Source organism: Vombatus ursinus, unplaced genomic scaffold (assembly GCF_900497805.2).
Source record: "Vombatus ursinus unplaced genomic scaffold, bare-nosed wombat genome assembly UNPS02014799.1, whole genome shotgun sequence".
NCBI classification, from domain to species: domain Eukaryota; kingdom Metazoa; phylum Chordata; class Mammalia; order Diprotodontia; family Vombatidae; genus Vombatus; species Vombatus ursinus.
Window position 1 is genome coordinate 22,561,416 of NW_020954577.1, and position 27,602 is coordinate 22,589,017.

General features: G+C 40.6%; 1 protein-coding gene across 3 annotated transcripts in view; it reads left to right on the forward strand.

Annotated features, from left to right (window-relative positions):
* MYRIP (myosin VIIA and Rab interacting protein) overlaps positions 1–14,764 on the forward strand; it is a 421,897-nt gene extending 407,133 nt beyond the window's left edge. For all 3 annotated transcript variants that reach the window (XM_027872431.1, XM_027872432.1, XM_027872433.1), the window contains 6 exons: positions 809–1,003; positions 6,588–6,749; positions 7,993–8,097; positions 8,210–8,270; positions 8,439–8,557; positions 12,780–14,764. In XM_027872431.1, coding sequence (XP_027728232.1) covers positions 809–1,003; positions 6,588–6,749; positions 7,993–8,097; positions 8,210–8,270; positions 8,439–8,557; positions 12,780–12,812 — 675 coding nt within the window. In that variant the 3' untranslated portion in view covers positions 12,813–14,764. The remainder of the gene's footprint in view (positions 1–808; positions 1,004–6,587; positions 6,750–7,992; positions 8,098–8,209; positions 8,271–8,438; positions 8,558–12,779) is intronic.
* Positions 14,765–27,602: the final 12,838 nt, after the last annotated feature.

The window sequence follows — 27,602 nt, forward strand, 5'->3', positions numbered from 1 at the left end:
AGATAGATAGATAGATAGATAGATAGATAGATAGATAGATAGATAGATAGATAGATAGATTGATAGATGGATAAATGCGTGCTCCTCAGACAAGCATGTTCATTTGGAATCTAATTAAGGACAGTCTCCAGACAACTGTGGAATTAGAAATTCTGAATGGAAATATTTCCAAGCAAATAAAATAAATCCATGTAATAAATACTGGTGGCAAGGATAAAAAGGGAACAGCTATCACATACACTCAATAAGTATTTGTGAAGTCAATTTGAGCTCCCCTTCTCAGCCTCCCTTCCCTCACAGAAAGTGTCCAGTGAAATATTAGACTATAAAATATAGAGTGTAAGCTCCTTGAGGTGGAGGAATATCCCATTTTTATTGTGGTATCCCCAGTGCCTGTTACTTGATAATTGCTTGTCGACTGATTGATTTGGGTCCCTAGCACCTAACATATTGCTGTTATGTGGTCAGTAATTAAATAAATGTTTTTGGTTGACTGATTGATTGATTTGACCAAATGATATTATTGTTTTGCAGGACAAAGAATACAGTCTAATTCACACCAGACCTCACTCAAGTCCCTTTATGTTAACCATGTTTTGAAATAGTGATTTTTAAATCTTGCTTTTCATTTCTTTTAAAAATATTCTGGTATTTTTAATTCACTGCTTGCTTACGTGCTTTGACACAGAATCTGTCTTTTAAAATAATATGGTTATATTTCTGTTTCATCCCAAACAACATAGAAGCTTCGTGTTGTGACTAATGTGATGTTCTGTCTTCTCCTCCTTCCCACGCGTGGGCCAAATAGAAGTACTCGGCTGTGTCCCTCTGCAATATCTCTACAGAAGTCCTGAAAGTCATCAACGCCACAGAAGAGTTGATAGCAGAATCGACTGGTCCGGGAGATTTCCCAGCAGATCCTCCTGAGAGGGAGAAAGGGGCGTTCCCTGTCGGGACAGACCACGTGAGACTCCATGAGCAGCTCACTTCACTGGAGGAAAACGTGAGTGTGTGCGGCTGGGTGGGCCCCGCTCAGGTTTGATTGGTGATGGTTACATGATTCATCCTGTGAGTGGACACCTGTCCTATGGCTAATTGATGGCACAGAGCTTCACGCTGTGCCTGGCATATAGTAAGAAATTGTTGCTGTCATTTGTCCTTCATTCTCCAAGAGGACAATTAAAGAAATGCTTGTTGACTTGGCTTGGTCACTTAAGCCAGGAAACAATGAGGTCTGGCTCAATGGAAAGAGGGTTGGGGGCCTAGTTTCAAACACCCCTTCTCACTTACTACCTGTGGAGCCAAGGGAGAGTCAGTTTCCCTCTGCAGACCTCAGTTTCCTCATCTGTCAAATGAGGGCATTGGATTATTTTTCCTCCACGATGCCTTCCAGCCCTGCATGGGTGATATTCTATGAAATAGACATGGCTCCCAGGGGCCATATTAATTCTTCAGACTCTGGGTGAGATGACCTGGGAAATCCTTCCCAGCCCTAAATCCTATGGGCCTGTGATTTCTATAGTGCTGGACAGCAGTGCCTTATACATCATCACCTCACTTACTCCTCACAATAACTTGGTGAGGGGATAGGAAGAGTGACTCAGCCAGGGTCACACTGCTAGGAAGTGACAGAGCCAGGATCACAACACAGGTCTTCTTGAGCTCTGGTCTGGGGCTCTTTCTTCCCAAGAAGTCAGGGCAACATTCACATCCCTGGCATCAGCAAGTAGCAGGAGGGAGAAGGAGAAAGCACCACACTGAGGACACATAATTGTTTACATCACCCTTCCTGACTCTACCAGTCTGGGCTTCTGCACCCACCAGGGCAGTGCATTTTGGACTGGGCGTGTGGGAAGAAGGGAGTGGGGAGGGAGGCATGTGTTTGATTTAGGCAACTCTGTGTTTTTTGGGGGGGTCCTTAAATTACAAAGTAACAGAATAACCAGAGGTGGGGAGCCCAGAGAGGTTGTTGAATATAACAAAAACAAAAGTAACAACAACTTGATAATAATTTGAACTCGGGAAGACCTGAATTGAAATCTGGCCTCAGACACCTATTAGCTATGTGACCCTGGAGGTCCTAATGCCTGACCTATTTAACTTACTGAATTTTTGTGAGGTTCAAATGAGAAAATATGCATAAATAGGTTGTAAAGCATGGTAGAAATGTAAATTACTGTTATTGTGGGCAGCTAGGTGGTGCAATGAGTAGAGCATCAGACTTGGAGTCAGGAAGACCTGAGTTCAAATCTGACCTCAGACACTTCCTAGCTGTGTGACCCTGGACAAGTCACTTCACCCTGTTTGTCTCCATTTCCTCAAATGTTAAATGAGCTGGAGAAGGAAAAGGAAAACCAGTATCTTTGCCAAGAAAACTCCAAACGGAGTCACACAAAGAATCAGATATGACTGAACAACAGTTCTTACTGTTGTCATGACTGTGCCCTACAGTCGATCAATCAACTGGCATTTAAGCACCTACTTTGTGCCAGGCCCTGGCAGCTAGAGATAGAAAGATACAAGTGAACCATTTCCTACCCTCCAGGAATTTATGTTCTATTGGAATTAAAATCTGAATCAATCAAACAGGTTTGAGATGAAGCAGGTTAGGAAAGGGATGTATTCTGTACAGTAGCTATCAAATAACTTCCACCCTCGCCTCTGTGTGGTTCCTCATTTTGGGGGGGAGAGGATCCCCGGTTCTCAGAATCTGTGCTGCCAGAGCATAAGCCGTCCAGAGTGGAAAAGCTGGTGATAAGCTGCCTTCTGCTATCCATGGAGCGTGGTAGAGTAGAAGAATGCCTCTTTGGGGGCCAGAGCACATAGGTTCAAATCCTGGTTCTGCTTCTAACTGCATGGGTAATCTTGGCCCACTCATTCACATCCTCTGACCCTCTGTTACTCATCTGTAAAGCGAGAGGTTTGGACTAAATGATCTTGACGTTGTTTCCCACTCTGAATCTGTGAAACAAAGCTCCAGCCTACATGCTGAGAGGCTCATCACTAGGCTGACTGCAGGCTGATCGATTTCTCCGTCACAGTGCTTCCCAAAGACCACCCACTAAACCCTAGCAAGGTCTCTTAATCTGGGGTCCATCATTATTTTTTCCTTCTGATATTTTGATGACTATATTTCACTCTAACTGGTTTCCTTTGGAATCTTTTGTGTTTTATTGTAAGCCTTTAAAAACACTATTCAGTGAAGGGAGATATATTCTTCACCAGATTGGGGGGAGGGGGAGAAGTCGACATTAAAAACGCTAACAACTCTTTCCCTAGAGGTTCTTTAATCTGTGACTTGGGACACAGGGCTTCTACCCACAAAATCTCATATCCTTGAAGAATTGAAGTATTATATTTATATACACTTAGGCTTGAATATTGAATAATATCCATTATCAATATTATTAATATTAAAATGTTATACTTATTATGTACTTAGGCAATAATAATAACAATAACTAACATTCAGCTAGTGCTCTAAGGTTTGCAAAGCACTGTACAAATATAATCTCATTACTACATCCTGTTACCTGAAATGGTTAGATTTCACTTACAATAGACATTTCTCCTGACTCTTGCTTTGAGCTGCAATGCAAGGCATTTAATAGGACTATTTCCCTGTCAGATAGGGGCCGGTATATTTCAGATGCCTTCATTACACATCACTCTAGGCCCTGTTTCCATTCTCATGTTCATTAAGCCTTCCTGTTCTGAAGCTGTCTGCCACTGACTCAGAATGTAAGTGACACCAGTAATCTTATCTGCTCTGAGGAGATAAAAGCAATGATTTTGTATTCTTGGGGAGAAGATTCTATAAGGCGGAGGCTTTTGAAAACACAGGTTTTCTTGTCAAGGAGTTTTCGGATGTGTCTCAGGCACTTTCTTCTATATGGAAATATTGGTCCCCAGATCTTCCTTTCCTCATTTCACTTTTAAAATTAATCCCTCCACATTCCTGGGAGCCTGTTCTAGGTTTTTTTATGATTCAGGAAGAATTAGGAATGGTAGTGAAACATCCCCCACCCCTTGTGAAAAATCTGTTGAATTTGTCAAGCCAATAAGCATCTTTTTGTCTTGTCTAGGAGGAAATCCAGAAATGCATCAAAGAGACAAGACTGGCCTTAGTTAAAAGAAAAACAAATTTCTAGACTCACTTGAGAGACTGAGGCAGGTGATTTGATTAAGTCTTTGTTTCTGTTTTGCTTTTCTTCTTAAAGACCTTTCATTTAACTCTTTTATCTCATTCTGCAAAGTCAAGGCAACACGTATTTATTAAGGACCTACTATGTGCCAGTCAGTGCTAAGCACTGGGGATGCAAAGAGAAGCAAAAAACTGCTCTTGAGGAACTCGCAATCTAATGAGGGAGCCGCACACAAACAACTGTGTACAAACAAGCTGCATACAAGATAAACTCAGAGGGAAGGGGCTAGAATTAACAGAGATTGGGAAAGGCTTCCTGTAGAAGGTCTGACTTTAGCTGAGACTTGAGGGAAGCCAGGAAAGCCAGGAATGGAGATGAAGAGGGGGAGCTTTCTAGGCATGGGAGTCAGCCAGGCAAAATAGCCAGTGTTGGGAGATGAATACCTTATAAAGTACCCTATCAAATTTGTTGTTCAGTCATTTCAGTCATTCCCAATTCTCCTTGACCCCATTTGAGGTTTTCTTGGCAAAGATGTTGGAGCGGTTTGCCATTTCCTTCTCCAGCTCATTTTCCAGATGCCCTCCACCAATGGTGCCTAGTTGTGGACCATGGGCCTTCATTGATCAGTCACTAGAATGTGATCTCACTTGAGTCCTTCCAGACTGGAAAGCTTCTAGTCCAGGCCTGGTGACGGGCACAATGTCTGTTATCAGGGCAGTGTGGTAGAGTAGCAAAGAATGTTACCTTTGGAGTACCCACAAGAGGTAAAAGTGTGAGAATATACTACTCTCTCCTCCCTATGCATACCCAAAAAGCAGACTGACAATGACGAGACATTAAGATAGGATCAGAAACTCACAAGAGGAATGCAAGTAAAAATCTTTCAAAATAATCATTGGGTGCCCATGTTCAGTGCTGCCTAAGAAAAGTCAAGAGTCCATGAGGACAGTGGGAGGAACTCTCCTGAGACTGCTATTACAGAATCATAGATCTAGGCCTAGAAGGACTCTCAGAACAACTGCAGCTAAGTGGTGCAGTGGATAGAGCACTGGCCCTGAAGTCAGGAGGACCTGAGTTCAAATCTGGCCTCAGACCAAACACTTGACACGTACTAACTGTGTGACCTTGGGCAAGTCACTTAACCCCAAATGCCTGAAGAAAAAAAAAAAACAACAACCCAGTCCAACCTTCTCTTTTTACAGAAAACGGAAACTAAGTCGCAGAGAGTTCATGCCCAAAAGACATGCAGGTTGTAAGAAAGCAAAATCAGGATTCCAGTCAGGTCCCTCGACTCCAGATCTCCAAGTTCAGCCTCTTTCAACCATGCCCGAGTCAAGAGAGCTGAGTTTCAGTCCACCTATCTATCAGTCATGTGGTGTTGGGCAAGTCACTTAGCTTCCCCTCCTCAGTTTCCTCATATATGTAAAATGGGAATAAAGACAGCAAGGTGGTGCCATAGCGCACAGAGCACTGGCCTGGAGTCAGGATGATCTGAGTTCAAATCCAGCCTCAGACACCTATTAACTGTGTGACCCTGGACAAGTCACTTAACCTCTCTGCCTCAGTTTCCTCATCTGTAAAATGAGCTGGAAAAGGAGATGGCAAACCAGTCCAGTATCTTTGCCATGAAAATCCCAAATGGGGTCACGAAGAGTTGTACACAACTGAACAACAACAAAAAACAACAGCTCATCTCATGTAAGGAGTCACATGGGAGCACCGAATCTCAAAGTTAAAAGAAACCTCAAAGATTCTATTTTCCAGTCTGTACGACAGCAGTGCATGTGTAATGTGTATTATTATTGAGAAATTACCGTGTTAATAATGTAGTTCTTTGGAGCTGACGTTGGGTATTATTCGCATGAGGAAAGAGCTGTCTTCTAGAGTCAGAAGGGATTTGGTCCTATCTGTGTGCGATCTTGAGTAAGTTATTGAATTCCCCTGGGGGCCTCAATACCCTTGCCCCGCTCCCAACTCTCCTATCCCCACAACTTTTTTATTACTCAGGGCATCACCATCCTCAGGCTCAGAACTTCAGCATCCAACTCAATTCCCCATTTGATCTCAGCCCTCGTATTCAATCCATTGCTCCGTGCTCTGTCTACCTTAACACATCTCTCTTATTTCCCCTTCTCTCCACTCACACAGCTGCCATCCTGCTGCACACCCTCATCACTGCACACCTAGACTAGTGCAATACCTTCTCATTGGTTTCCCTCTCCTGACTCTCTCCACTCAGCTGCCAAAGCAATTTTTCCAATAAAATGTTACCCAACTAGTGCAGAAATCTATAGTGATCAATCAATTACAAACATTTATTAATGCCTACTATGTACTAGCTGCTGGGGATCCAATAACCAGAATGAAACAGTTCCTGCCCTCAGAGAGCTTACAGTCTAACTCAGAGTTACCATGGCTGTCATTTGTCTCTCTTGTTTGTAGGTGTACCTGACTGCAGGTACCGTCTATGGGTTAGAGGGTCAGCTGAATGAACTGGAGGATGCTGCCCGAAGAATCAGCAGCACCACGGGGGAGTCGGAGCTTGCTGAGCTAGAGGACCAGGTAGCCACAGCAGCGGCCCAGGTGCACCATGCAGAGCTGCAGGTAAGAATGTCTCTTCTCCTCATCCCCAGATGGTGACAGTATTGAGTCATGGAATCACGAGGTGTCAGAGCTACAAGGGATCTTAGAAGTAATCTAGTCTAAACCACTCCACCCACTTTACAGATGTGGAAACTGAGGCACAGGGAGAGAGAGATTGACTTGCCCAAGGCCACAGGAGTGGTAAGTGACAGAGCCAGGTCTGTACTATGCCGTGTGCTTCTTCTCTCCCTGGTTCTATCACCCTTTCTATTATAATCTCAATAATAAGCATCCCTTTTCTATACTCCAGGCTCTCAGCAAAACTGCCAACTGGCTTATTTGTCTTACTCATCTAACATAGCCTTTCTACAACCATATCCCCTTTCCCTGGTGAATAGTGCCCTCAAATTCTGTTTTTCTTTCTCTTTCAAAACTCACCCTCAGAAAAGAGTTCAATGAATTCATTTAAATTCAGATAAAAATGCATAACAGCAACTTGGGCTCCAATAAGCATAGCCATGGAAGACCCACAGTCAACTTTGTACTGTAATGAGGCATCAGGATAAGGCTTTAGCAGAGGATAAAAGAATGCACATATTGAAAATACTTATGCTATGCAGCAATTTGGAGGTATAAAAACTGTCACGATTGCCTTCTTAGAGGTTCTACCAGAATGCTAGAGGCCCCTCTGGAAGTAACTTAATATTCTTTGTAGTGTCCTGTCTATATGTTATCTCTTGCTGTAGTGACCTCCTCCCTACACCCTCCATTTCTGATCGTGATTCCTAGATGTGTGTGTGTGTGTGTGTGTGTGTGTGTGTTTTACTTCTCACAAAGAAGTCATCATTGGCGATATCTTATTACCTACTTAGGCCCCCTATATGTCTGATCATTGTGCTTTTTGTCACTAGCAATTTTGGTTATTTGGAAATTAGAAATAATATGCCATCAAATAGAATTGCCAAGAGTGTATTGATCTTTAAAAGGGTGGGGGGGGAGGGAATTACACTTTTTAGTGTAATGATCATGTTGAACACAGGAAACTGTTGGAAGAATAAAATAATCGATTCCAAATGTTTTCTTATGGCCACTTCTAGTGTTCCTTTAGGGGAAGACTGAGTATGCTGATCTTTAGTCCCTGGGAATGTAGACCTATTGAATATAACATGTTTGACCAGTCCTGGTTTTATGTATTTGGAAGACAGTTTTAACAGTCTTATTCTCTTCTGCCTGCCTGTCTGCCTCCATTTTTCTGTGCTTTAAGATTTCAGATATCGAGAGCAGGATTGCAGCCCTGACATTGGCGGGATTGAACGTGGCTCCGTGTGTCCGTCTGATGAGGAAACGGGATCAGAAGCAAATGAACCAGGTCCTTTCAATTTCTTTGTCAACACATTTAGCACCTGGAGAATTCCAAAGGGAGGGGACGTCTTTTGGCTTTGTAAAAAGTAAATATGTTGATTCTTGTGTTCTGTTCATAGGTACAGACCATTGACACATCGAGACAGCAGAGGAGAAAACTTCCAGCCCCACCAGTGAAAAGTATGTTTTAAGAACATCATTGAAAATTAGCTATCAAAATTGCATGATTCAAACAGGAAAGGGAGGTTGGAAATGTGATAAATCGAAAGCTCTGTTCTTCTGAATAGCCCTTGGAGAACCTTTCATCCAAGGCTTGTCAGTAAACCTTATCCCTCACTTACTTTTCAGATGAGAAAATGGAGGCTGCTTCACTCACTTCTGTTAAAACCTTCAACCGGAATTTCATACTCCAAGGGTCTATGACACAAAGGACTAAAGAAAGAAAAAGTACTGCCAAGGACTTGATGGTAAATCTCACCTTTCTCCTTGTCACTTTCCCAATGGATGTTAATTCCAGGCAATAGCGCTTCTCAACTTGAATATTGGGAACCATAGCCCCTCTTTTTGTGGAACCTCTGAGTCTAATTCACAGGATGACAAATAGACTGTCTTGTATTGTTGGTTATCTTTCTTTCTTCAGTTAGCAAGCATCCTCTGTTTGACATTCAAAGTCCTTCACAACCTGGCTCTTTTCTTACACTGGAAATCGTACATAAAACTCTTACACTTTACACCCCTCTATACACGCTACAACTCAGCTCCCCTGGTCCACTTGGCGTTCCTCCCACATGACACTCCACCTCCCATATCCGAACCTTTGAACTGGCTCTCCCTATCCCTGGAATGTGCTTCCTCCTCACCTCTCTGACTCTTAGCATTCCTGGCTTCCTTCAAGACTCACCTCAGATCCCACCTTCTTCGGGAGGTGCAAGTGTATGTATTGTACATACCTAGTTTTTTGCATGTTGTAGCCCCAATTAAAATATAAGTCCCTTCAGGGCAGGAACCCTATGTTTGCCTTTCTTAATATCTCTAGCACTTTAGCATAGTATATGGCACATGGTAAGCACTTAATAAATTCTTGTTGACTGCCAAAAAAAGTGCTTACAATCTTTATATTAAGGACTAGAGATACAAAAAAAAAAATAAACAAACAAACAAAAAAAGCCCATCCTTCAGGGAGCTTACATTCTAATACCATGTATTCTAAAGTTTGTGCCTTAGTTGCCAAAAAGACCATAAACTCTTTGATAGCAGGGCTTGCTGCATCTTCAATACTTCTGTACTGGAAGGTAGTGTCTTAAATAAGGAAACATAATCCAGAGCACCTGCTTCCCAACAGCTTGCAGTCTAATTGGAGAGATAACGCTTACCTGCATGAAAAAAATAATTAACATTGGGCAGTATATACTAAATTCCAAATGAGTACTATGGGAAACCAGAGAAAAGAAATCTCACTTGAGCTGGCTGGTCGGGGAAATGAAAGGGAAGTATTTGCTCTAAGCCTCTAAAGATAGCTAAGATTGAAACAGGGGAGAGGCTTTATGAGCATTACAGAAAATTGGAAAAGCAGGAGCAAAATACAGAAGCTACCTAGTTCTTTCAGCCATCCCTGATACAGCGGTTGAGCTTTATAATCAGGAATATTTTCCCATCCAAATCTCCCTGTTCAGGTGTAAAATATTTAGAAGTTTTTCAGTGCCTGCCTCCCACATAACAAGATAATTTGTATTTTCTTACTTAAAAAAAAAGCAAGCCATTGACGGAGAGAATAACATTTCCGAGGAGTTGACAACAATCTGTGTGCTAGTATGTTACTGTTATTTTTTTTTATCTGCCAACCCTTGGCTAAAATGAATAGCTGGAGCTTAATTTATTTCCCATAACTTACTATGTGCCAGGCACTATGCTAAGTGCTAGAGATCCTAGGAAAAGCAAAAATAATGTCTCTGCTCTAAAGGGACTCACATTCTAATTGGAGCTACAACATACCGAACATTAGGTATATACAAGATACATGCATATATATATATATATATAATATATATATATACACACACACACACATATATATACATACATATATGTGTATATACATACAAGTATATATATTTACTATGTATATACATATGTAATATATATAGATACATATAGTATCTATGGGTATATAGATAAAAATAAATAGATAGTTTGCTTCCTCCTTACCTCTGACTCCTGGCATCCCTGACTTTCTTCAAAACTTCATTCAAATTTCACCTTGTGCAAGAGGTCTTTCCCAATTTCCTCCTGCTGCTAATGCCTCTTTGAAGAGATTTCCTTTATAATATATCCTATATCTATCTATACTATATTTTATATACTGCATGTATTTATTATATATTTAGATCTAAACATACCATATATATTTACTATATATCTATATGTCTCTATAATACCATATACATAGACACTATATAGATGGATTGTATCTATATTCACTGTAGCTAGATATAGATATATAGTCAATAGAATCTCATTGAGGAGGCATTAACAGCAGAGGGGGATTGGGAAAGGTCTCTTGCAGAAGGTGAGATTTGAGCTAAGTCTTGAAGAAAACCAGGGATGCTAGGAGTCAGAGGTGAGGAGGAAGCACAGTTCAGGAATGGGGGTGCACCAATGCATAGGTTTGTCATGACTCTGGACACAGACTATTTAATGCTTCTAAAAGAAAAGTTCGTACTGAATGTGGTTTCCCACAATCTCTGGAGCTTTTTGCCAGGGTATTAAATTCAAATAAACAAACATTTATTAAGCATCCACTGTGTACAAGACACTGGAGGCATGCCCTTGCCGAACCCACAAAGAAAGGGGGACAGTGTATGTTTGTGGGATTTCCAAAACCCTTTCTCAGAATAACTCCTACACCTGTGGCCCTCACATTTGTCAATCTATGCCCCAAACCTGCTTAAATGGTCTGCAAACAGTATAAAAGCCACCATTTTGTCTTGCAGACCCTTGCAAAACAGCTGTTCAGGGCACCATGATCACTTATCTGTGAAAGCTTCTTATAAAGTCTAAGAATATGGGGCAGCTAGGTGGTGCAGTGGATAGAATACCGGCCCTGAAGTCAGGAGGACCTGAGTTCAAATCCTGCCTCAGACCAAACACTTGACACTCGCTAGCTGTGTGACCCTGGGCAAGTCACTTAACTCCAATTGCCTAAAATAATAATAATAATTATAATAATTATAATTATAATAATAAAATAAAGTCCAAGAATAAAACAGGAGGTCCAAAAATCAAATAGACTGGCTTATCTCTTATAAGTCATCATCACTAAGCAGATGTATGAATTTATAACTTCCCCTAAATTCTTTTGAGTGTCAGTTGTATGAAGTCTGCCCAGGAAGGGGCCAGAGCAGGAGCATAAAGATTTAGAGCTGGTGGACACCATAGAGAAGTCAAGCTAGTCAAGCATCCTTTTACCATGTAGGCCTAGAGAGAGTCTGAGACATGCCCAAGGTTGCTGAGTGAGTAACAGATTGAAAATTCCAACCCAAGGCCTTCCACTGAGCCATTCAGCCCCTTACATAACTTTCTTAGGTTTTATAGTTACTAAGATATAGGATCAGAGGACTAGAGCTGGGATCCCAGAGGCCACTATGTAGCTTAAATACATCTATATATGTACATGTTATCCCCTTACTGGAATGGAAGCTCTCTGAAGCCAGGGGCTCAGCACCTAGCACAGTATTTGGCACATAACTGGTATCTAATAAATGTGTGCTGATTAACAGATTGACCTATTCTAACACCCTCATTTTACAGAAGGTAAAATTGAGGCCTAGAAAAATGAACTTGCCCAAGGTCACACCACTAGTAACAATCAGAGATGGGATTCAGTAAGGTGGTTCTTTCTGCTGGAGGGTTTTTATTTGATTTTTCAGTCCCTGTTCATTCATTCTTCCATATCTTCTTCTTCTAATTAATTACCACCCTTCTGTCTAAAATAACTATACTTTTAGAGTGTCAGAATAAGGCACAATATATCATTTGGGAAAATTCTGGAGAAGATGCAGCACTTTCTATGAGACCTAGTGGATTGTTTGTCTAAATGCCAGCATGGTCTTTGGACCAAATAATTGTTGATTCTGTTAAGAAAGACTTAGAAAGGAAGCAAAGGCACCATAGCACAGTGACTAGAATGCCAAACTGGAAGTCAGGAAGATCTGGGTTCAAATCCAAATTCTGACATTCACTAGCTGTGTGTCCAGTACCAGCATGGTACTGTGGAAAAAGCAATGGTTCTGGAGTCAAAGAAAGAGAGTTTAAATCTTACTTCCACACCTAATACTGGTATGACCTCGAACAAGTCACTTAACTTCAAGGGCCTTCTGTTTCTTTCTTTGTAAAATGATAGGGTTGGCCTACATGACCCCTAAGGTCTATTCCAACTCTTAACCTCTGTGTTCCTCAGGCAACTACCTAGGACTTATCCATTATACCAAGCTATAACAATGGAAGGAGTCTTCATACCCCATGCCAACCCCCAGACCTTCTATCTATTTGATCACTAAGAAAGCTCTAAGGTAGAAACAGCCTGGAGTTGTTAGATGGACAGTCATTAGCTTCTTAGACATTTTTACTTTTGTTAAGTGGCCAATTATCTACTCAATATTTTGCTAATGTGTCATTTTCTTTTTCTCTTAGGAACCAACTCTCGGATCTGCCATAATGTTTTAGTGGTACTCAACTCTACTGCCAATCACACACTGCCTCCAGCTGTATACACCAGTGCCTTTCTTGAACAGCCATTGTATACAGTATGTCCCATAGAAAATAGGCCCTGGAGGAGCATTGCTTCCTCTGGGAGCAGGGCTTTCTTTTCGTCTTGGATACCTCACTGAGAAAGCTGTCCAAGGCTTCAGCATTCTGGTCTGCTAGTGGGAACATTGCCTTATGTTCCCTTGAGACTCCAGGAAAGATACTAAGATACTGAGTTTCCAAAGCAAAGTTCTTTGTTTTACAAATGGCACTTTTTTTTCCTGTCAATCAATTGTGCTAAAGAATGTCGTCTTTTAAGATAATATATGTGGCTTTATTTTTTTTTTTTTTGGTAGCCCTGATTCCACCAGATGTCTATCAGAATTCCATCTGGTAAAAGAGGAAATGGCCATCCTACTGGCCCCTTAGTGCTCACAAAGACCTCCCTGACTTATTCATGCTAAGGAAAACAGACCTGGTAGTGAATCCTAGTTTCACTGATATTGGGAGTGGTAGGGGTGCAGTTTTCATTCTTAAAAACAAAAGGAAAAAAAGCTACTAATGAACAGAGGCATCTGTTCATCTCTTCTCCATCTGCCAGGCTTCTGGCTCATGGCTCTTACAATTATTTTTATTAGTTTGCCATCACAAACCATGATGTCATATTCTACCAGGATGGTCCCTGATGAAATGAATATGGCACAGCTGAACAAAGACGTGCATTTGCTTTTTATCTCCATCCCAGGGACTATCATGAAATCTAAGCAAGTCACTGGTACCTCGACACCTTCAGCAACAATTGGGGATTCATTTATTTATACCCATGGACCTCCTTAGGACTTAGACTTTCCCAACACCAGATGAGAGAAGAGTGATGGGAAACACAGCCCATAATTCACCTTCTGAGCATTATCCAAAGTCAAGGGTGTGCAATTTAGTTAGCCCACACATTTACATTATATGATATAGCTTCCAAAGCGCTTTCCCTCCCTGTGGGAGATAAGCAGTGAAGATACTAGTATCCCCATTATACAGATAAAGTCACCCAGGCAGAAGTAAGACCCTAACCTAGTTTTCTCATTCTCAAGTCCAGGGCTTTCTCTACTAGGTAAAGGTCTATTGGGTAGGGCTCTAATAGAATACAAAAGATAAGTTGAATGCAAAATTACTTACTGAAAGCCAGTAGGAAAATAATTTTTCTTCAAAGTATCAAATTGTTTCAAAGGAAATGCTAAATATCTTTTTTTTCCAAAAAAAATTACCATAAGCAGTGTAACTCCAAATTATAAGTGTAGCATCAATAAACTATTATGTTACTCTGGGCATGTGTGGACAGCAGCAACACATACTAAATATGTGTCAACTTGAAGTCTGTTCACAAAAACAAAGCAACCTAAAAACTTCATTCAGTGAAGTGGGTCATGTTTATTCATAAGTTATTAAGGGAGAATCTAATTAGGAGGGTTGGATTAATTGGGATAACTAAAGAAAATCTCCCTTTGCATCATTTTTAACCTCTAGATGATTGGTTTGTCTGTTACACACGTTCCCCAATCTTGATAACTGCAGGTATGAGTCATGAACTGACCCTGATGGTGGTTTCCATATTTGTCTAATTATAATATTTACTAATACTGTATATGTGTTATCCAACCTAAAAGACTCATTTGAATAGAGTAAATCTTTGGCTTTTGTTCCACTGGTGTGATTTAAAACAAAATGGAGAAGAAAAAAGCCCACAATCCCAAAAAACTCTGAGGTCAGAATAGAATGTTTTCCATAAAGAGGCATGAGAAGAAGCTACTGTTGTGTTAGTGTTAAAAATATTCTGTCTTCTTTGACAAAACTGTGTCCTGTGTAAGCATTGCAAAAAACAAAAAACAAAAAACAAAAAAAAAAATCCTGCTCTATGGCATTTGAATTTTTACAAAGGTTTCCTTGTGCCAAATCCGTGTGAAGATTTAATTTTACCATTCAGAAAAATCACAAAAGCATATGTTCTATCAACATGGAGGATTATTTTGTCATCAAGTGATTTCAATCTTTAGTGTTAATATTTATATTTAGATTGATTTTTATAAATGAAAATATTTTAATGGTTTAAGCAAATTAAGATGCTTTAATGATTTCTTTAATGAAGTCTGAGTACAAGTTAAGCTTGCCTTCATGTTATCTGCATCTTTGCCAAGAATTACTGTTGGGAGAAGTGATAACAAAGTAAAATTCATTTATGAAAAATAACGTCTGTGCAGATGTGACTGATTTTTTTCCTAAAAGAATGTGAGCCAGCTACACACACACAACACACACACACACACAGAGTTAAAGAGGTGCATGCTGGGTACTCTCAAGCTGGAACTGCCAGCATGATGTGTTTGACTGTTTTTCCCTAAATCAGATGATTTTTTTGACCAGATGGACTGATTGTTTCAGCCTCAGGGTAACAGCCTTAAGCTTTTCTCTCCATCCATCATGCAGTCAATGCCAATGCCTATTGAATTGAATTGAATCACAGAATGCTTTCCATCCTGTCCTTGAATGACCTCTCAGGTTAGACAGCTTGCAGCAAGTTTGATGTCAATGAAGAAGTCCCAGGGCCCTTGGGCTCTTAACCTGGAGTTCACTGTCATTAGATAGATTTCAGGGGTCCATGAACTTGGATGTGAAAGACATTGGATCTATTATGAGGAATGAAGGGGAAGAAGCAATGATGATGTTCTTTGCAGTGCTGACAGATCCAGGAGCATTCCACGGAGCCCTACAGCTGCCCTAGCTTCTCAGAGCTCAGGGAAGGGCCGTATTGCCTGCCCATCTCTTGTGGACCATCAGGCCCAGCTATTTCCTATCCAGACATTCCCCTTCAGCTCTTATTGGAATACTCCAACAGCATGAGCTGAATTCTGGATACTAATAGAAGAAGCACGGAATCTCTACCCAGTCTAGTGTCCTTATAGGAATCCTGAGAGAACAGGACTCTGATTCGAAGGCAGGCTTTTCCCAGATGCCAGCTCGGACAAACCAGTAACTTAAGATAAATCACGCTTGTTTGTTGAGTAGTGACATGGCCAAGAAAAAGATGCCTGGTTTTTGTTGCATTTTTCTTCTGGTCTAAATTTGTGATTATATTGGTATAGAGTGAAGAAACCTCTTCAATCAACACAGATCAGCCATTTCTCAGCAACTTAGAGTCCTATGTAGGTTAGGGAAAGGAGAAGTTGAGTGACTCATCCAAGGTCACAGTCAGTATAGGTCAGAAGCAGGACTTTACTCCCAATCTACCTGACTCTAAGGCCAGCTCCATATCTACTATGCTGCACTAGCCTTTTATCTAGCTTTCTAGCTAGCTGATAATCCCACTTATTTTGAAATACGATATAACCAAGTTCTAGGAGGAGCCAAGAATTTAGTATAGTATTCAGTCAGGACCTGGAACTTCCTTATACAACCGGTGGCTCCCTGTATCAGAGAAAGAGAGAGAGAGAGAGAGAGAGAGAGAGAGAGAGAGAGAGAGAGAGAGAGAGAGAGAGTCACAGATCACTGGTGACTCAAATTTTGATTAAATACAGTTCTGATTAAAAACTTGATTATTGACAAATTGTGGTTAAAGCTGCTTCCATCTGAAGGAACTTGTGAGTCATGGAATAATAACATGGGAAGATGTACAATATCCATTAGTAGCTTTTTAGATTTCTATGGAAAGCAAATAGAATCCGGAATCAGAAGCCAAATATGAGGCCAGAAGAGGAATTCCTGCCTGGGAAGGTGGCTCGTGAGTGGAAAGCTCTCTGTTCAGTAAGGATTTGGAACTCTTGTTTTTTTTTTTCTTTTTTTTTAAGACAATTGGGGTTAAGTGACTCGCCCAGGGTCACATGGCTAGTAAGTGTCAAGTGTTTGGTCTGAGGTCAGATTTGAACTCAGGTCCTCCTAACTTCAGGGCCAGTGCTCTATCCACTGAACCACCTAGCTGCCCCTTCAGTAAGGATTTGGCTACTGATACTTTTAAATATATCCAACAGCAGTCAGAATGGGCACCCTGCTAATTTAGGAGGAAAGCTTGACTTTTCACTATTGGGTGAATGATTCACAGTGATTGAAATGTGTTGGCATTGAAAAATGTCCATTCAGCTTAGGCAATAGGTGCCTATGGTTTCAGACTCAGCCTGACAGATTCAGAATACATGTCATTGGGCTGTGGTTGTCCTCAGCATCTACACAGCAAAGTCAAGGTTTCGAATTGTTAAGTGCAGAATGAATGGAACATTGAGGTTAATCTTAAGAATTTATGCCAGTCATGTACATTTGAGTCTGCTTTACTGATAAGTGTTAGCTGTGAAAAGAAAAGAATGAAATGACTGTGTTTCAATTCAGCTTACCTATCCTACAGAGACATACACAGAATATCAGTGTCAGAAAGGGAATTTAGAGGCCAGTTGATCTGCACCAGAACTGGAATCCCCATACTTGACAAGTGGCCATCCAGTCTTTGCTTTCAAACCTCCAGTAAGAGGAAGCCCCTTACCCTTAGTCCCCTCCAAGCAGCCATTTCCCCTTTTGGACAGCCCCAATGTTAAGAAGTTGTTTATTTCTCCCCCAAACGTGCCCTCTCTGCCACTTCTACTCAGTGATTCTGGTTCTGCCCTCTGGAGCCAACACCCTCTTCCACATGTTTCTATCAGCCCTATGAGGGCAAAAGTGAGCAAGTTCCCCCCACCATGGGCCCCTTCTAAGGAGAGAGAGTTTTATGCTGTCCAGCTCAGCACCTGGAACAGAGTCTGGCACATAGTGTGCTTAATAAGTATATGTTGATTTATTGATTGATTATGTCTTCAGTTTGGCCAGCCTGAGACCTTTTCCAAACCCTAGATCAGATGCTCTTAACCTGGGGTCCACTGTCCTTGGATAGATTGCAAGGGGTCCATGAACATGGATGGGAACATGTCATCTTTATTTTCACTAATCTTTGGTTTCCTTTGTATCCTATGTATTTTAGCTTAAGAACCCCTGGTCTAGATTAATTCAGGAACTCAGGATCCTATTCCTCAGTGCTAATCTGTCCATCTCTGCCTATCAGGCAGGAAGGCATTCACAGGGATCACAACCTGAGGAGTGCATTTCAAAGGGAGTTTGGGAAGGCACCTCTGAGATTTCAGGAAACCCAATATCCCTTCAGCTCTCCTTCCAAGAAGCCAATTCCAGGTTGCAGGGCACAAGTATCATTGTTATGCTCTTCTAGCTTAGCATCAGCTCTCCATCACTCTGATTGCAGTTACTTCCATGTAATTGCCTAACCAATGCCTGATTATTTCTGCCTTTTCTGTCTCTGCGTGTGATATACAGAAGTAATTACTCTTGGACTTACTGACTGAGGTTTCCAAAGCTCGCTATAGCGATTAATCCACATGACTCCTGCTGATGTTAATAAAGATTGGGTGGTTTGAGGCAGCCCTGCATTGCACACTGTAGAACTTTGTCTGATCACTGTAACAGGAGCAAACTTTAGTGGGAAAGAGCCCTGCAGGGTCAACCTACAGAACCCACTGTATATCAGCTACTTACCACCATCACCCTGACCTCCAAAAGTAAATGTGTTTTTCCCTTCTGACTTGCTGTTCACCTCCCCCCCCCATTTCCACCTCTTGCTCTCACTCTGAGATCAGTCTGAAAAGAAAGATGCTGACTTCTGTTCTACATAAAGCAAAAGAGAATTTCTCATATCATCTTCAGTGACCATTAGATGATTTGCAGTAGATATCAACTCCTAGTTCTGATAGGCAGGTTCTTATAGCTGAAGCATCAGGGCACCCTGAGAGAGAGACAGGAAACAGCACAAGTCAGGCAAATCAAACCACCAGCACCACCACTTGACCACTATCTCCCCACAAATCCTGATGAAGACAACCCAAGACACTAAGCCCGAGAGCCTTGGCAGTAGAGTTGTTTCTAGCCCAGTGTCCTGGCAGCTGCTCCTATAAGGGTTACAACCTCAGCTCCTGAAGACCTAGAAAAGAAAGTTCTGGCCACCACAGTCCTTGGCACTGTCAAATGGTTCAACATCAGAAACTGATAAAATTGTATCAATGAAAATAACATTAAAGAGAAGCATTAACATGTTTAGCCACTATATCCTAAGGACTGTAGGACTTTTCCATCTGACTTGCAGCTGAAATCTTCCCTATGTGCCTTCTCCTTGATTAGAATGGAAGCTCCCTGGGAGCAGGGACCCTCTTTGCTTTTTCTCTTTGTATCCCCAGCACTTATCACAGTGCTTGGCACAAAATAAGGCTTAATAATTGTTTGTTCATTCATAGGATCATAGAGCCAAAGCTGTAAGGGACCTCAGAGATGAGGAATCTTGGGTCCAAGGAGATCCAGGTGACTTGTCCAAAGTCACAAAGTCAACAAGTCCTCAAGAATTTACTAAATACTTGTTATGTGCCAAGCATAAAGCTAAATGCTGAAAATACAAATACAAAACAGTTCCTGCCCTCAAGGAGCTTATATTCTAATGGGGAAGACAATAGATAAAAGGAGGCTGAGAGAAAGTGGGGAGGAACCTGTAGGGGACTTGGTGGAGAAAGTCTCATTTGCCGTATGTAGAACAGAAGTCAATTTCTTATTTTCTTTTTTTCTTTTTTGACATATTGTGGTCATGGCATCATTGGACCCCTTCAAATGGAGCTTGGTATTTTGATGGCCCACTAAAGTCATCTTTGGATGCTTTATCGTGGCCTGGAGGTGACGCTGAGTATTCAAAAGTCATGTCAGTGGAGCATAATCTCGGTTTGACCAAGCTGTGAAATCTTGATGAAAGTCCAAGCCCAGATGCCATGTCTGTTATCCAAGATCCAGCCTAAGTTGCGAGAGGTTCATCATCAGGTTGACCCCAGTAACTCTTATCTACCAAGTTACAGAGGGGCCACCACCTACATTAGTGGTGAAAATGACCATACAAAGGAAGCCACAGATTCTTATTGGACTGAGGTTTTCACCAGGCAGATTTTTGAAAGTTAAAGGAATCTTTTCCTTTTTTCTCTCCGTTATGTAATGAAAGGGTATTATTTATGTCATTTAAACAGTTAAATAATGTGATTTTAAATTATAGAGTTGTCCCTACCTTAATGTCCTTCCAAGGACTATCTATAACAATGCATTGTTCTTTAAATGGAATCCGTGGACTTGGATTTTATTTATTTATTTAATTTTAGGCAATTGGGGTTAAGTGACTTGCCCAGGGTCACACAGCTAGTAAGTGTCAAGTGTTTGATCTGAGGCCGGATTTGAACTCAGGTCCTTCTGACTTCAGAGTTGGTGCTCTATCCACTTCACTACCCAGCTGCTCCTGGACTTGGATTTTAATAGATAGATAGATAGATAGATAGATAGATAGATAGATAGATAGACAGACAGACATATAAAATTATGTATGTGATATATAAATAAATGATAAATATATGTCATAAACATTTTCACTATACTAATTTCCTTTGTAATCCTGTGTATTTTATTTTATGCATTTAAAAACATTATTCTGAGAAGTTGTCTGTGTACTTCACTAGACTGCCAAAAAGGTCCACGACTCAAAAAAAGCTTAAGAACCTAAGCTCAGACCGTTATGCTTGTTCCTCCAGTCTTTGGCTGATGTTATTTTGGGGTCCTACTGTTTCTATCAGAATTGCAGACTTAGGAAACTCAAACTACTAACCCTGTTGGTGTTTATGGTGAGGTGATTGATCCCACACGTCAAATAGTCAGTTTACTGTTTCTGTCAAAACAGAAATGACGTCAGTTATTTAAAGCTGACAAGACTAACCCTCCCTAGGTCTGGTCATCTGTCATTTTGGATGAGTCTTTTCTCATAAGATTCATAGAATGTCACAGTTGAAAGAGACCTTTGAGAACATTTAGCCCAACTCACTCAACCCTTATCCCTATTGAAAGATCAAATCTCCATGGGATTCATTGTTAATGTATTTGTCTAATGTGTGAATAGACATGTCACTGAGCATTGCAACAGCAAACCTGATAAATCAACACTAGAGATTCAGTAAAACCTTGCAGAGTAATAAAGTCCATGGCCTCCATTTTGACTTCATTAACTGGGTAATAAAAGTTCCTTTTTTAATAACTATCATAAATTCTCAGTTCTTATATTTTAGGATGAGTTTTAGAGGTACTAAATGCTAATTGAGATTTTAAAGAAGCTATAATTAATGTAGTTGAATTAATGTTACTCCCTTGCCTTGATCTGGTAAATAGCCTAATGAATTAAATCAGAAATGAGGAGTAATGCATATTACCCAGGAATAGAAATTGTCCCTGCTGCTTCCAACCAGAGACTTTTAATGACTTACCATAGTCATCATTATAGGAACAATAATAATGTTATAATAATCACTGGCATTAGTGTAATACAGCTACAATGTGTTTTTACGTGCATTTTCTCATTTGGTCTTCTCAACTACATTGGGAAGCAAGTAGTGCAAATATTATAGTCCTTGTTTTAGATAAGAAAAAACCAGGGCTCAGAGAGTTTGTGACTTGACCAGAGTTCCTTAACCACAGGAAGAAGAGTGGGTCGAGAACTTGAGCCCGGGTCCTTCTGACACCAAGTCAATGCTCTTCCCACTCAACCACATTGCTTATAATGGATATATAAAGTTACAATCTTACAGGATCTTTGACTGAGAAGTGGAAGGGACCTCAAAGACCGTCTAGTAGCCCAATACCTTCATTTGATGGACTAGGAAACTGAGACCCTGGAGGTTAAGTAATATACCCGTTGTCTTATCACCACTGTTATTCAATAGGAAACCTAGCATTTGTAAATTGTCATGTGTTGACTTAATAGCTTGGTTTTTTCCCTTCAGGAATTTAGCTTGAATGTAGTGCTCTTTTCCCTCTTTGTCCCCACCTGTACAATCCCTGTCCTCTTGCCTTGGGACATTCTCAGCCAGAATCAATCAATCAATCAATCAACATTCATTAGGCAGACACTGTGCTAAGCACTGGGGATACAAAAAGAGGCAAAAATCATTCTCTGTCTTCAAGGAGCTTACAATCTAATGGGGGAGACAACAAGTAAATAAATATATACAAAGCAAGCTGTACACAGGATAAACAGGAAATAATGGTGGGAAGGCACTAGAATGAAAAGGGGTTAGGAAAAGCTTCCTGTAGAAGGTGGGATTTTAGTTTGAACTTAAAGAAAGCCAGGGTGGTTGGTAGTCAGAGCAAAGGAGGGAGAGCATTCTAGGCATGGAGTACAGCCAGAGAGAATGCCCGGAGCTGAGAGATGGAGTGTTTTGTTCATGGAACAGCCAGGAAGTCAGTTGTCACCAGATCAAAGAGTACCTGTCAGGGAGTAAAGTGTAAGAAGACTGGAAAGGTAGGAGGGGCTAAGTTATGAAAGACTTTGAATGCCAAATGGAGCATTTTGTTTTGATCCTGGAGGCAATAGGGAGCCCCTGGAGGTTATTGAGTAGGGGAAGACATGATGAAAACTGAAAATTTCTTTAGTGGCTGAATGGAGGATGGATTGGAGGGGGGAGAGACTTGAGACCTACAGACCCACTAAGAGACTACTGAAGTAATCATCAGTAGTTCTTACCATCAAGGCAGGAGGTGATAAGGGCCTTCACCAAGGTTGGGGCAGTGTCAGAAGAGAAGTGGGTGGGGCGGGGTGGCTGCAGAGGTGAAATTGACAGACCTTGGCAACAGCTTGGATATCGAGGGGAGTGGGTAAGAGACCGTGAGGAATCTAGGATGGCTCCTGGGTTGTTAGCTTGAGGGACTGGGAGAATGGTGTCATCCTTTATAGCAACAGGGATGGTAGGAGGGGAGGAGCATTAAGGGGGAATGATAATGAGTTCAGTTCTAAACACAATAAATTTAAGATGTCTACTGGGCATTCAGTTCAAGATGTCTGAAAGGCAACTGGAGATGAGAGACTGGAAGTCAGCAGAAAGATTGAGATTCCAGTCAATCACATAGAAGCTTAGGATAGACCTCCTTCTGTACATGTGTGATGGAGGGACCCAACCCTCTGCCTTCCCCCTACACAAACATATATACACTTCAAAGTATGAGCAAATATCCTATTCCTACTTCATGTCAGCCATGATGACTCAGGGCTTATACTGTATGGCAGTGAAGTCTTTTACTTGTCTATTCAGTCAAAACTCTACAGATAGAATGAAAGGATGACCCCTGTCCCTGAGGCCTCTCCCTTCCCTAGTGGTTTTCAAGTGAGGAGGAGTCCTATGAGTTGCCAAGTGGGGAAAGGTCAGTCACCCTATCTCACCCAGGAACCACATGTTTACAAATATATATCACCTTTTTGTTTTAGTTTATTCTTTCCAGATTTAGGGGGAATTAGAATTCTGAGTTGGGAATGCCCAACCAACCAACAAATCTTGGAGATATACCAAAGACATCAGAGGTTGCACCAACAGACAGAGCTGAATGGCAGCTAAGAAGGCCATCTGAGTAGAGGTGGCTATGGCAGTGTCTACAATGGGAACGGAAGTTTCCATAAACAAATAGATGAAGATTCAGAACAATTGGAAGAAAAACATGCAGTGAAGAGGCCATGCCCTGAGAGGAGCAGTCCAGCTAAGTAAAGAAATGAATGATCCATCATCAATGCCATTCCAGAAACAAATTTTAATGGGGAGAGTGGAGTGAATAGAGTGCCAAGCCTGGAGTTAGGAAGACTTGCCTCACACACCTGCTTCAAAACCTACCTCAGACACGTACTATGTGTCCCTGACCAAGTTACTTAACTTTTTTCAGCCTCAGTTTCCTCATCTATAAAATGGGGATAATAATATCACCCACTTCACATGCTTGTTCTGAAGATCAAATCATATAACACGTAAAGCACATTGAAAATCTTAAAGCGCTACATAAATGGTAACTATTATTACTATCATCATCATCATCATCATTACTCTGCCTTAAGTTTGAACCTACTCTCTGTAGGGGACTTAGTTGTGAAAGGGGATAGTATGTTCCATGGGTTGCAGTGAATGTTTTGTAACTACTGTTCTTAGTATGCCTTCTCAGTAAATACCCTTTTGTAAAAGTTAATAGATGTCAAATGGCCAATCAATATTGGAGAACACATTGGATGGGGGCTCTTGACTACTGGAAGTAGAAACTCTAGTTCTTCGGATTTAATCTTAGAACTCTGAGGAGAAAAGTAGACACTAGCAGGTTAGATTCCTCCTAATCCATTACTAGTTAGGATAATGAACAGAAAGGGAGTTTGTAGCATGCTCCAAGTAGAGGAAGGGTCTAAGGGGATACTACATATAGCTCAGTCAGAAGTATTCAAAAAGTAAAAAAAAAAAAAGCAGGAGGGGAGGAGACAGATGATGTTGAAAATCTAGAGTTACTGTGGGAATTGTGTGTGTGTGTGTGTGTGTGTGTGTGTGTGTGTGTGTGTGTGTGTAAGTGTCTCGGGGGATAGAATGCTGGGACTGGAGTCAGGAAGACCAGAATTCAAATCCAGCCTCAGACATGCTATGTGACCCTGGGTAAGTCACTTAACCTCTGTCAAGTACTATAGTCAAAAGTTGCACAAGATATGCAGAGACAGATGGACTGCGATTTGCATCATTGGAGGGAATACTCACATCAGTGAGATTACAGATCTATTGGAGGAAGATGGAAGAAAAGTTTCTTTTATTCTAATCCTGGATTGTTCGATTTGTCCAAGATTACTCCAAGTGATGGTAAGAACCAACTGGACACCCAAAGGAATCAAGCTGAGTTGTATATGGCACCCAAGGCACTGAAGGACCCTTTCCATATATACTTTGTGTTCAGAGAAAGCTGAAGACTATATTCCTAGATAAGTAAAGTCTTTATCCTGGACACCCTTAGCCATGTCTCTCTTTGAGGTGCATGAGCTGTCCAAAAGTGAAAACATAGCATAGGCACCTCCTTCAATGATGCAGGTTTGCAACCTCTCTCTGCCTTATTAATCTTCCAGAGCTGCTTTGGCAAGAAATAATAAAGATGATTAAGAATAACAATAAAAATTAATCGCCCAATGGCCAAGCATCTGGTGATGATCCTTTCCAAACCTAGCTAGGCTAGTCTTTGAACCAGAGACAGCATACAGGCTTTCACTGGGCCCATGTTAAGGTCTATTGAGCTCAGGGAGATCTGCCAAGGCTTATACTCCATTGGTATGATTGTTGAGAATCAAGAGCCATCCTCACCTCAAGATGAGGCATTCAAGTAGAACATTAGTGACATTAGCTAAAATGATTATAAACCTAGCAACTTCAGAGGGCCTATCTAATCTCTTTCCTATTAGATCCATTCTGAAAAGGTAATAAATACCCATTTTTAATACCTCATGTCACCTTCAATTGGTCTTTTTGGCCCACTTTCATCTCTGTTTCCTGGAAAAAGTGAGAAAATCTCTTTGTTGCATTTTCTGAACTTCTACTGTTCTAAGCAACACTCCATCTCATAGTAGGATAAGAGACAAATGATTATTTTGGATGAAGTTACTTTAAAAGTCCCAAAAGTGATAGTGAAAGATAACAAGAAAGCCTTACTCAACATGCTGGAAAGTGCATTTGTAATAAGTTAGTCTGCATGTTAGCTTTATCTCCAGTAACTTAGCTCCTTAAACTTCAACCTTTTAAGATTCCTAGAATCATCAATGTTATTGTTCAGCTGTGTCTGACTCTGTGTGATCCCATTTGGGGTTTTCTTGGCAAAGATACTGGAGTGGTTTGCCATTTTCTTCTCCAGCTCATTTTACAGGTAAAGAAACTGAAGCAAGCAGGGTGAAGTGACTAGTCATTTCACAGAGGGTCACAGGGCTAGTAAGTTTCTGAGGGCAGATTTGAATACACAAAGATGAGTCTTCCTGACTCCAGGCCCTGCACTCTATCCACTGCACCACCTAGCTGCCCTGAATCATCAATAGTCTTTCTCTAACTGGCATGCTCTTTGGACTTTTTTTGTTCTTTTCTGTTATCCCTTCTCTTTTCTCATCCCAGCTATTCCCCCCCCCAATTTAGGGTTGGGTTTTAGTCTTATGTCCTCTTCCCTGCAATTCAGTTGCTACCCTTCCCACATCAATGACAGCTTTTCTTTATTTTTTTTATTTTTAATATATTTATTTAAAGCTTAGAGTTCCAAATTCTATCCAACCCTCCTTCTCCCCCCAGACAGTAAGCAATCAGATATAGGTTATACATGTGAAATTATATAAAACATTTCCTTATTAGTCATTTTGTACAAGAAGACTCAAATAAAAGAAAAAATGAAAGAAAAAAGTGAAAAATAGTGAGCTTCAGTCTGTATTCAAACAATATCAGTTTTTTCTCTGGAGGTGGATAGTATGCTTCATCATTACTCATCTCGGATTGTCTTGGATCATTGTATTGCTGAGAATAGCTAAGTCATCCACAATTCTTCACTGAACAAGATTGTTACTGTGTACAACCTTCTGTTCACTTCACTATGCATCAGTTCATTTAAGTCTTTCCAGGTTTTTCTGAAATCGGTCTGCTTGTCATTTCTTATAGCACAATAATATTCCATTACAATCATATACCACAGCTTGTCTAGCCATTCCCCAATTGATGGGTATCACTTTCCAATTCTTAGCCATCACAAACAGAGCTACTATAAATATTTTTGTACAAATAGGTCCTTTTCCATTCTTTTGAATGTCTTTGGGATATAGACCTAGCAGTGGTATTGCTGGATCAAAGGGTATGTACAGGGTATGTATTTTATAGCCCTTTGCATATAGTTCCAAATTGCTCTCCAGAAAGATTGCATCAGTTCACAACTCCACCAATAGTACATTAGTGTCCCGATTTTCCCACATCCCCTAAAACATCCAACATTTTCCTTTTTTATCATATTAGCCACTCTGATAGGTGTGAGGTAGTACCTCAGAGTTATTTTAACTTGCATTTCTCTGATCAATAATGATTTAGAGCATTTTTCATATGACTATAGATAGCTCTGATTTCTTTTTCTGAAAACTACCTGTTCATTTGTCAATTGGGGAATGACTTGCATTTTTGTAAATTTGACTTAGTTCTCTATATATTTGAGAAATGAGGCCTTTATCAGTGAAACTTGTTCCAAAATCTTTCCCAGTTTTCTGCTCTCCTTATAATTTTGGTTGCATTGATTTTGTTTGTGCAAAAATTTTTTAATTTTATATAATTAAAATTATCTATTTTACATTTTGTAATGCTGTCTATATCTTTTTTGGTCCTAAATTCTTCCCTTATCTGTAAATCTGACAGAGAAGCCATTCCACATTCTCTTAATTTGCTTATCAGCCTTCCTTCTATGTCAAGAGTTCTTAACCTGGGATTCACTCTCTATGGGTGATTTTCAAAGGGCTGTGAACTTGGTTGGGGGAAAAATTACATTTTTATTTTTTACTAACTTTTAGTTTCTTTAGCAATCCTACATATTTTATTTGATGCATTTGAAAACATCCTTCTGAGGAGTCCATCAGACACTGCCCAAGGGGTCCATGCCACAAAACTAAAGACTTCCTTTGTTATGTGATAAATTAGGAGCAAATCAGAGCCCCACTACCAATGGAAACAGACATATAGTTTGTGTCAAGCAAGCAATGAAATATCTGATACAAAGCTCTGTTCTAGGTCCCAACTTGGATGAAAGAAAAAGAAAGGAAGAAAGAAAGAAAGGAAGAAAGAAAGAAAGGAAGAAAGAAAGAAAGAAAGAAAGAAAGAAAGAAAGAAAGAAAGAAAG